At 41.7% G+C, this 11,506-nt stretch overlaps 1 protein-coding gene across 1 annotated transcript in view; it reads left to right on the top strand.

The window, feature by feature from the left end:
• The first annotated feature begins 4,448 nt into the window (after positions 1 to 4,448).
• Positions 4,449 to 11,506, top strand: part of znrf1 (zinc and ring finger 1) — a 53,475-nt gene continuing 46,417 nt past the window's right edge. Inside the window, exon 1 of the mRNA XM_024259148.2 lies at positions 4,449 to 5,519. Coding sequence (XP_024114916.1) covers positions 5,126 to 5,519 — 394 coding nt within the window. The 5' untranslated portion in view covers positions 4,449 to 5,125. The remainder of the gene's footprint in view (positions 5,520 to 11,506) is intronic.

Consider the following 11,506-nt stretch of genomic DNA (forward strand, 5'->3'; position numbering starts at 1 on the left):
CCAGCCTTGCCCGCCCATGTGTCGAAGTGTCCTTGGGCAAGACACTGAACCCCGAATTGCCTCTGGTGGGAGGTTGGCGCCAGTGTTTGGCAGCGGAGCCACCACCAGTGTATGAATGTGTGTATGAATGGGTGAATGGGTCTGTGACTGTGGAGCGCTTTGGGCCCTCGAAGGAGGGTAGAAAGCGCTATACAAGTGTACGCCATTTACTATTTTAGACAGATTTGTGAACAATGTTTGAGAGAAATGTTTATCTGGAATGAGTTTTAGATCTTTAAGTCCAACTAATGAAAAATGGGTTCTGCATCCGTCTCCCACAGTTGTTGATGTGGTGAGCAGCTTTGGTCTTTGACCACATCACCAGAATTCTTAAAGGGGGGGAATGGTTTGAAATTCAGGATTTAAAATCTAAGCATCTTTCAAAATCATATCTAAATATTACCTCATGAATTTGTCTGTTTTCAAATAACGTTTAATAAACTGCGGAGTGGCATAATCTAGCATCACTGTCGTCTGTGTGGCAAACTGCTGGCACACTTTCAAAATAAAAGGTTCACAAAATAAAAGTAAAGTAAAAATATTATTAAATGAAATGGAAAAAAAGTCTTTTAATATTAAATTAAACTCCCTTTTTCAGCTAAAGGGAAAGAATTTTGAAGGGTGTCTACTTAATTTGTAAAAAAAAGGATTGTTCACTATCTGTGCATTTTAAGCACCAACCACTAGAGAGAGCTGATGATCAGCAACTGAATAAGTTAAAGTCCTTTGAATCAAAAGAGGTTCAAAAGTTTTTCTGCATTGTCCTCCACCACACAATGAAAACTGACGTCTGTACCATCTCACACATCCTTTTGTTTAGGGTGAAGGCATGGCAGTATAACATGCACAATTTGTTAGAATTAGGCACAAATTATTCTAGAACTTTTATTTTAATGCTATTTATTCCGTTTTTGATTCTGCTTTTTAATTTTCTACCTGCAAAGTTTTTTCAGGTCTAAAGTTGTGTTCACTGGACCGACTCATCGGAGCCAGAGGCAGAGGGGGGACTGGGGAGGAGAACTGTATTACTGGTAGGTGCAGAAAATACTGTAGCTGTTGATATAAAGGACATTTCAGGACATCTTTATGGTCTACACTGTAAAAAAGCATTTTAAAATACATAATTAGATGTGAAACTAACAATTACTCTGCAGTAATTTACAATCTGATTTTTAATTGGTAAAAATACATAGTTTGTGATAGTTCTAATACTTTAATTTATGTTGTTTTCTCAGTTTTGGTATCTGTCATGTTGTGGTGTCCATAGAGACACAATGATACATGATCTGTCTAAACCTCCAGATATATGTATATATGTGTGTGTGTACGTACATATTAAAAGTCATTTGTTTTTAGGTCAAAACATGTTTGGATTGTGTTACAAACTAATATTGACTGACTGTGATCTCCAGCTTTTATTCTGTTCCACTAACTGTTCAAATTAGTTCTCTCACAACAAATGAAATGTTCCAGCACTGAACACAGTCCAGTAAATTTGGATTTGAATTAATCTGACATTCTAATAACAAAGCACGGTTGCATGCTTGATCAGATCTGACTTTTTTTTAAATTACACATTTAGAATGCATTTTATTTTAGCATCAGATCTATTTGGTTTTCCAAAAAAGAAAATGTTCTTCTAGTTTAAAATAAACCCTCACAAGAGAAAGCTGAAAGCTCTGGAACACTTTTTAGACTGAAACTGTGGGCATGTTAATTCCATTTGTTGCCTTTTTTTTCGAAAACCTGGGAGAAATAAAATTTATTGAAATTAAACTGTCTGTGTGCTGCCATCTACAGGTTGAAACAAGGAATTGCAGCTGAATTTTCTGATTGGTCAACTGGTGTAAGTCTCAGAAGTGTGACATCACAATGCTCTGAGCTCTTGTATAAAAGCCCCGCCCATCTTTGATTCTCTTATGGTCAGTTGTTAGCGTTAGCATGGCTTGTAGGTGTTTTACCTTTAGTTAAATGTACTGGCTAACACAACTTGGAAATTAGGGAACAGAGGTTGAGTGCAGTTGGTATATCCAGCAAACTCTGTCCTAGTGATAGATTTAATTGATTTTTTTTAAACATGTTAGCTTTTATGCTAGCGCCATCTTACCACTCTCAGACTCTGGTCTCCTCCGGACCTGCAAACCCTGAGCTGCGCCGGCAGAACAGCATCTTGATTATTTCTATATTTTACTGGGTTGGCTTTTGCCTATTCACTGCTATATACAGAGACGTGCGCGCGCACGGACACCATTTTATGCATTGCGTTCCATCAACACAACGCAGCTGTTATAATGTAAAAAATAAAACTTAAAAACTTCACATTTAACAACCCAAACGAATGACTTATGTAAATGAGGGGTGAAACCTGACACAGAATCACTTCAGATGGTTGATTAACTAAAACCTGGGGATTACTTTGGCTCCCTATGAACATTCACAACCACAAGAGCCAATGAAAAACAAAGCTGAAGGCTCCGATCTTCACACTGTGACTGAGTTAATCCCACAACCTGATCCTGCAGTCGACATCAGAAACTGCAGCAAAATGATCCTCAATGTCTGAACCTCCTATTGACCGCTGCTCTGGTGACAGAACGACCTTCAGAAAACGTTTAGCTGAGTGTTAACAGAACTGTGGCTAAATCAGTCCACCCAAAACACAAGCAGTCAAACACAGCAACAGGCTACGCGTTCAGACTCCTGCTGTTGATCCGACTGGAGAAATCAGTGATGATTGGCTCAAAAGGGTTCCACATTTCACCCACTCTGCATCAAAACATTGAAATGTACAGCAGAGCTCGGCTGAAACTAATGTTTACAGGGAAAATTACTCATTTGAATTGTTTAAAAAACTTAATTCTTGTTTTTTAAATTTTGTTTGTTTTTAGGTTTTTCTGGAACATGTGATAACTCAGAAGTCACACTTTAGAATCCAAACATCAAAACAAAACTAACTTTAATTCGAAATGCCAAATTATTAAACGTTTGGGTATATTTGCACTGTGGTGCAGTAATCTCTCACCTCACAGTCTGAGGAGGTCCAGGTTCAAAACCCCGCTGGGTTCTTTCTACGAGGAGTTTACACGCTCTCCTCGTGTTTCTCCTGCGGTCCAAAAACATATTTCACAGATGGTGACTCTGCATTTCCCCTATAGGTGTGTGTGTGCTTGTGTGTCCCTGCAACAGACTGATGACCTGTTCGCCAAACAGTAGCTGGGATAGGCTCCAGCAACCTTTTGTCCCTGAAGCTACGAAACATCGCCCTCTGGAACACGCAATCAAGCTGCCGTTTCAAATGAAAAGTATAAATCAATGGACATTTTGGGCTTCTACGTTTGAAACTCTCACGTTCAAGGTTTATTTTTTTATTTTTATGTTGGCCCTAATACTTTTTAGGACCATTTTTGGGTTTTACGTACAAAACAAATCTCCATTGAACACGCGTTGGCAGTTCAACAGGTCGAACTTTGACCAATCAGGGCCTTGGAATTAGTGTGAAACTCGCCAATTTCAGAGCCTAGTTGGTTAACAGGTGAACCCAGACGACCCTGATGACGTCTGTTTGTTTTTCAAGAAAAGCTAAACCAAAGCCATCCTCTTGATATAATGGTAATCCATATTTACCATTGCAAGAGTGTTATTAGTGAACTCAATTATCTCTATTTTAGGCCCAAATCGCGAGATTTGCACCAAACCTCTATCAACTGGGGCAGCCGTGGTGCAGGGGTAGGGCGGTAGACCTCTGGAAGATTGTGAGTCCAATACCCAACTTGACCGCCCATGTGCCCCAGTGTGTTTGGACAAGACCCTGAACCCCACGTTGTGCTAATGACATGTGCTCATAAACAGTAGGAAAAGAAGAAGAAGCCCCTCCCTGCTTGTCCAGTGTGAACACCATGGGCTAAATACGCGCCAAATGCTGTGTGTGTCCGAATATTAGGGACACCATGAAAATAAATACATTTACAACAATAAAGACTTAAAATTATGAGAAAAAAGTTCTAATTTACGAGAATCAAGTCTTACATTTATGAGAAAAAGTCGTGATTTTACCATAAAGAAATATATTTGAACTTTATGAGAATAAACCGTAAAATGTATTATTTTTTTCTTAGAATTTTTCGCCTTTATATTAGCAGATGTTTTTATAGTTAGTTATTCCATGGCCCCAATACTCCGTCATATCTTATGTCATATATCTTTAAAGGGATACAGAGGATAATGAACATTTGTATTTTTGTTTTAGGAAAATGAGTGTGAGGATGACTTGTTATAGAAATATTTTAAATAGATTTGTAAGAAGCAGCTAGTTTGTGTGTTTATGGACCGTCTCTGTTGTTTTTGCTAAATCAATCAGAAGAATCAGTGAGATTTGGCATCTTGATCATACCCCACACCTGGTGATGCAGCCTCCCCCACCCGAAAATCCAGGCCAATCCCATCCTGAGGAATTACAGCCCGTCTTGTCTCCGTCTGTCTGTGATCGGAGCGTGCATGCGCAGTGCGCGGGTCCATCGTCTGACCGGAGCGGAGGAGCGGAGCGCGGATCCGAGCAGGGGAGAGGCTGCACCGTCACCTCGATCATCGGGACGAGGGAGGGGGCACGAAGACGCGAGCGCTGGCTGGAGCCCCCGGAGCGCGGCGTCACCTGCTCCACCGCGCCACAGACAGATACACAGACAGACAGACAAGCAGACAGACAGGCAGCAACAGTTGTCACGATGTCTGGGATCAGATGAGGGGGGAGCGCTGGCGTGAACACTGCGGCGCTGCTGTCGTTCCGGCCGGCCGGGGTGATCGTGTTGGCGGCTGGGTCCCGCCTGCAATGGTACCGTCCTAATCAGGCGGCAGCGGGGGGAGCGGTGCGCATCTGTGATTTCTGCGGGGGGGAGGATCCAGGGCCGGCTCATGATCCGCGCAGCAGGGACTCGGACTGTTGCGTCTGCAGAGAGCTGACGAGCCTGCCCACGCGCACGGACACACGCAGGCAGGCAGGCCGAAGCGCAGCGCGGGAGGGGGGCGAACGCCTGCTCGGGCTCCGTGGGATTTGCAGCCGGAACCCCCACGCGCTCGCGTCCCGCTTTGGATGGGGGGAAAGCAAAGCACGGCAGGGCGGCCGCGGGGGGCTTTTCCCGGCGTGTCTTCGGATGACAGCGCGGTGCCGCCCTCGGCCCACTTCGGCCACTACCGGCCGAGCGGCACCATGGGCCTGCGCAGCCGCTCGGTGAGCTCCGTGGCCGGGATGGGCATCGACCACAGCCCCGCCGTGCCCTTCGGCTTCTACACCCCCAGAGGGACGGACTCGGACCGAGCCGGAGGGGGGTCGGCGGGGACGACCGCGGCCCCCCACGGCACCGGCTACCAGGACTCTGGGGGCGGGGGGCACCACACGGACGGGGTGCTGTATCTGGGGTCCCGGGGGTCGCTGGCTGACACCTTGCCCCTGCACATCGCCCCCCGCTGGTTCAGCGCGCACAGCGGTAAGGTCTGCGCACGCATACACCTGCTGGGGGGGACTTTAGCACATGTTGAAACTGTTGTTGTGCAAAAAGAAAACTGCAGACAAACAGAGAAAACCTGATGAGTCAATTAGTGCAGCGATTAACAGGGGGGGTGTTCTCCTCACTAATCGTCAGCTTACCTGTCCTCACAACATGGCTCTGTTTTTGACCAGCACACCTGCGCAGGTACAGGAGCTCAGCCGCCGGCTGTTCTCATTCCTCCTGGACTTAAGCTCTGAGGGTTTTGAAGACCGGAAGTTGTGCTTTTATTGGAGTTTTGGGACATTTGTGTTTGCGTGTTTTCATTAACCCTTTAACTATCAAAACAAAATTCAAAATGACGTTTTTTTACTGCAGTTTATTGCCTTGGTACGGAGCCCCCAAAGCAGGGGTGTCAGACTCAATTCCACAGATGGACAAAATCCAAAACTCTTCTTAGTTCGCGGGCCGAAAAAGATATACATTTATTAAACACTCTAGAACAAAAGTTAAAAAACTTATAAAACATAACTTTTTAACATAATTATGAACTAAATATATACCATTAGCTGTGATAATGCTAGTGCTGATAGCAAAATATACTGAACTTTATGGCAAAAAACATTGAAGCTGTTAGCTGAAATCACACAAGCTAATAGCTGAAAACGCTGAAGCTGATAGCTAAAATATTAGGTAAATGCCAAATTAGCCTAAAAAACAACAAGAAACAAACAAAAAAACAGCAAACTTCAAAATAGCCTAAATTAGCCAAAAGAGCTAGTGTGTAAATATTAGGCTAACACAAATTCAGCCTAAAAAACAAACAAAAAAAAAGCCTACAAGCTAAAACATCTAGCATGTAGCTAAAATATAAGTTAGACTCCAAAATAGCCCAAAGAATCTTAGTAAATGCCAAAATAGTCCAAAAAGCTAGCAGAATGCTTTCCAACAAAATTATGAATAATAAAAAAGCAGGAATATTATTCCAGAATAAATCAACGTAAACCTTAAATAACTTTCAATATAGTTTCCATAAAAATATATAGTTAGAAAAAAAGCGCAAAATAACATCGGGCCATAAATAAAAATAAAATAAAATGATCTCTTGACATGTGTGCCTTAAAGACGCATCGAATTAAAAAGAAATGTACATAAAAAATAATTCTGGTTTGTAACTAGTGCAAATCAGTTACTATCTGGTGTGAACCCGTTACTATCCAGAATTTTTTATTTTATCTTTTTTATTTCAATTTTAAAAAAATATGGTTAGTAACAGGTGTGCACCAGATAGTAACTGGATTTTTTTCCCTAAAAATTGAAGTTAAAAAAAAAAAAGTAGTTGCTAACTGGTTTGCACCAGACTGTAACTGGTGCAAACCAGTTACTATCCAGGAAAATTATTAACTTCAATTTTTAGGAAAAAAGAATTTTCTGGTTAGCAGCTGGTGCACATCAGATTGTAACTGAAAAAATGTTTTACCAATTTTTTCTTCACATTTTTTTTTACTTCAGATTTTATTTTCTTCAAGTCTCTTTAGAGGCTCCGTACCATGGGGAGTAATACACACAATAGATATTTTTAAAATCGTGTTTTCTAATTGTTTCCGACCTTTGGTCAAGGAGGCAGTTAAAGGGTTAAACATAGATCAGTGGAGCAACTTATGATGTCATCATCATCACAACTGGGAGCCAGTTCCTTCATTCTGCTTGGTTCTGGTTCCAGTCATTCCCTAACGACTATGCAGAACCTCTGCATAGTCGTTAGGGAACATGATGACACCCCCCTCATGCACAGCAGGATCAGCAGGTCCCTGAGCTCTCGTTACCAAAGTCTCAACCTGCTCACAGCAGGAGGAGAGGACAGCGCGTCCACGTCAACATCTCAGCTGTTTTTACTTTTCCCATGTTGCCTAGCGACTCTGATGTTGTCTTATATCAGTGGGGACTAAATAAGTGACGAGGGTGGGTGGGGCAAAGGGGGGGCAGAAGAAAGGTCGTTTGTACTTCTTCAGGTTCACCAGATTAGACTCAGGACACCATCAGACCTTCGAATGCATGAGAGGAACTAGAATAGAATAGAATAGAACAGCTACACTTAGAATAAAAGAAATACACTTAAAAATTGAAGAATTATTAGGAGAATTTTTTCAGCTCCATTTAAGGATTTATCCGTGCTGGTCATTGGGGGTTTCAAGTCCAAAAGTCACATGAACAGACTGAAAGCTATGCTTGACATCCACAAGCAGACATTAAGTCCCAATCATCTTTTGATCGATTGTAGAAGCATTCTCAGTGGCTACTTTAATCATAATTATGCCATTTTTAGCCAAATTCAAAAGTCTGTGTTTTTTTCTAGGACAGTTTCTGCAGTTCCCACTAGCTTACAGCCCCTCATAACTTAAGGATAAAATTAGCAATGCAACAGAAATTTCGGCATCCAAGCGCGTGCGCTGGCGTTTGCTCCCTGGCCCGATCTTGGACTGAAACTGCTGTTGCACTGCTGTACCACTGGTACCACACGTAGTACCACAGGCAATTTTTGTGCACTGCCACATCTGGGACGTTGCACTGCCAGTCCACTGCTAACAGCGTCCGTACCACGGGGAGGAAATTTCTTACGTGCTCCAGCAGTGATATGGCAGTGAAAGCCAGTGGGACCGGGGCTTAAAATCATGGTACGGCCCCTTTAAGAGAAACATCCATAAGTCCTGTTCTCTGAAGAGACATCACAGCAGCTACATTTGACTGCAAAGACCATGCAAAAACATGATATCTACATCATTATCTCTATTATAAAAAATGTGCAAAGTCACACAAAACAGACAATAAAGCTGCGATAAGAAGATTTAAAGCATCAAACAATGAACAAAGCTTCAGCTGAAGTCTTTCAGCTACAACCAGTTCCACCTGAAAGCTGATTAACCAGCTCTAAGAAACGTCAAACAGCAGCAACAAAAACACAAACCGATTAAAACGACAATAAATGGATGAAAACTGAAGCAAAGGCTCATGTGGGAGGAGCTGAACAGAAACGATGTAATCACTTATCCGCTCATGTCAGAGTGAAGCTGAACAACAAAATCCTGAGTGATAATTAAGGAAATGACCTGACAGTAAAGCGGGGGACGGGGTTCTGACATGTTTAATGTGGATGAAGAGAACAAACACCTGCAGGAGACTCCTCTGTGAGCTCGTCTATTGCTGCTTTCAGGATTCCTGATGGACACACCCCAACGTTTTTCTGTCCAGAGACCAGCTTCATGTCAGACAGTATTTTCACAAAGCTCTGGAGGCTGATTTTTTTTCAATTTCTGTTAACCTTTGAAGGTAAAGTTTGTATTCTGTAAAATATCAGCTGCAGATTTAAACGTTATTTGTACACTAGAGTTCATGTACGAACCATTAAAATGTGATCTAGGATGTATTCAAAATGTAAAAGTCTGTAAAAGTCCATTGAATTTGGTTTGGGTCGAGTCCTGAACCTTGTGCTTGTTCTGTATTCAGACTGGCTTTCAACTGGACATTTCTGTTCTGGATCAAAGCTTGTAAACAAAACCACGTGACTAAAGATCTCTTTAGGGATTGGCCAAGAATGGCGGGGCAAAGCAACAAGAGAAAGAATAACAGAAGTTCACTCATTTAAACTTTGTATTTCGCTGAAAAATTCTGAACGTCTGTATTAACGTCAGGTTCAACACTTTTTACCGCTATTTTGTTGCAAGACGGTAACCGAGTAAGAAGCTCTGCTGATAAGTGTTCATGATTGTCGGGAAAACAGTGTGAGAAGCAATGTTTATCGCATTAAAAGTTGTTTTAATGAACCTGCATTCATCCCACCACATTTCAATGAGCTGCTGTGTCTCATCATTTCGTAAGCTGCTCTGTTTCCATCCCTTAATGCCAGGTTATAGTGACTTTTTTAGTCCAGTTGTTCCACTCTGAGCATGGAGTCTATTCAGGGGAAACTGAGCGAACCGTAACTAAAGTTGGGTCAGAGAGCGGTTCCTGGTACCGGACCAGGGTCCACTTGTGTGCATTCAGGCTGAAAATGTGTTCTCTGGTTCAAACTGGTTCATTTTAAGCAGACCAAATGTGTCCAGTCTGAATACACCCTGAGATTTTCTTACAACCCACAGCTGTCAAAGTGGAAACTGAAACAAGATGAATAAAAAAATAAAGGTCACGAGAACTGTTATCTCTTAAATATACCAATAAACATAAATCCACCATTTGAACAACTTTATTAGCAACATTAGACAGCCAGATGCCAAATATTATTTGTTATAATTATGGTCTGTGGGAACAACTGTCCCAATAAATCCATATTTGGAGTAAAGACTTCTTGTTTTTGTTTGTTAAAAACAGATTTCTTTTATTTTAAAGTCAATAACTCGTCTTCTGCTTCCTCACTGGATGTTTTCTGCAAAAAGAAGCTTTAATTTTTCGTTAAATTTGCTAGCTTGGGGGTTTCAATTTAGCAGTTGGTGCAGCTGCTTTAACTAAGTAGTGGATATATTTTAGACACAAGACTGAGCGACTTGACATGCGTCAAGAATGAGGTGATGTGGTGGAGGGAATCCAGTAGTTTCCCAAAATAAAACTTCCTTCAGAATCAGATTGTAAAAATAATACAAAAAAATGCAGGTTGGGTTTTTGTTTCTCTGCAGCCCGGTACCAACTGTCCCACGGACCGGTACTGCTCCTCGACCCAGGGGCTGGGAAGCACTGACCACATATGAACTAGCTCAGAGGTTAGAGCAGCATCCGATGGGTCAGGCAGGGAAACATCTTGGTGCCTCATGTCAGGGATAACCAGCATGTTAAAATAATTTAATTCACTCGGACAGAAAAAAGGCTGAATCTGTGTGGAAGTGTGTGAGGCGACAGAGACTGGATCAAACGTTTCTGATAAGGGACGTTTGGTATTTGTTACCCCGTCTCCTGACTTCATCTCGAGTTTCTTCCATCCTTTTCTTGGGGAAAGGGTTTTTGTTTTGGGATCAGTGCTTAGAAAGCAACACTGATGCAGCTAATGGAGACTGGTTGATTTTAGACTGAAACAAATTAAGCTAAAATATTAGCTAAATGCCAAATTAGCCTAAAAAACACAAAAAAAGAAGAAACGTAGGTTACACAAAACAGCTAGCATATGGCTGAAAAATAGCTAAACTTCAAAATATCCTAAAAAACAGAAAAAAGCCAAAATTAGCCAAAAAAGCTAGCGTGTAAATATAAGAGTAACTCTAAAAGAGCCTAAAAAATCTTAAAAGGAAAGCCTAAATTAGCCAAAACAGCTGGCATGTAGCTGAAATATTAGCTAAACTCCAAAATAGTCTAAAAAATCTTAGTAAATGTTAAAATAGTTCAAAAAGCTAGCAGAATGACAATTTTAAAACTTTAAAACATGAATAATAAAAAGGCAGGAATATTATTCCAGAATAAATCAATTTAAACCTTAAATAACTTTCAATATTTTACTCTCCATAAAAATATATTTTGTCAAAATTATACGAATTAGAAATGAGCACCAGATAACATCGGGTCATTAATAACAACAAGATAAAATGATCTGGAGGGCCGGACAGAATTACTCAGAGGGCCGGATCCGGCCCCCGGGCCTTGGCTTTGACACATGTTGTGTATGGGGTCAAATTTGGATCAGCTTAAAGTGAATGAAAAATCAGATTTTAAATTTAAAAAGAAAAGAAAGAAAATTAAAATTTTGATTGTACTGAAATGTCATGGAAAAGGCTGGAATGCCGTTGGAGCGTGAGGACATGCTCGGCACTCGTAGCTCCGTCTGACGTTTGTCTCCCCTGCAGACAGACGCTCTCCCACCTTGTTGTGGCCCTACCTGCAGTTCGGTGTGTGATTTTGATTTCTGCGATCTTCCACACCTCTGTGGTGCAGAAGCTGCCAGGGTGGAGCCTGAAGCCTGCAGCTCCTGTAATGACTGTGGAATGGATCATCCGGAGGATCGAGGAGAG

The sequence above is a fragment of the Oryzias melastigma genome, linkage group LG6 (assembly GCF_002922805.2).
Source record: "Oryzias melastigma strain HK-1 linkage group LG6, ASM292280v2, whole genome shotgun sequence".
Taxonomy (NCBI): domain Eukaryota; kingdom Metazoa; phylum Chordata; class Actinopteri; order Beloniformes; family Adrianichthyidae; genus Oryzias; species Oryzias melastigma.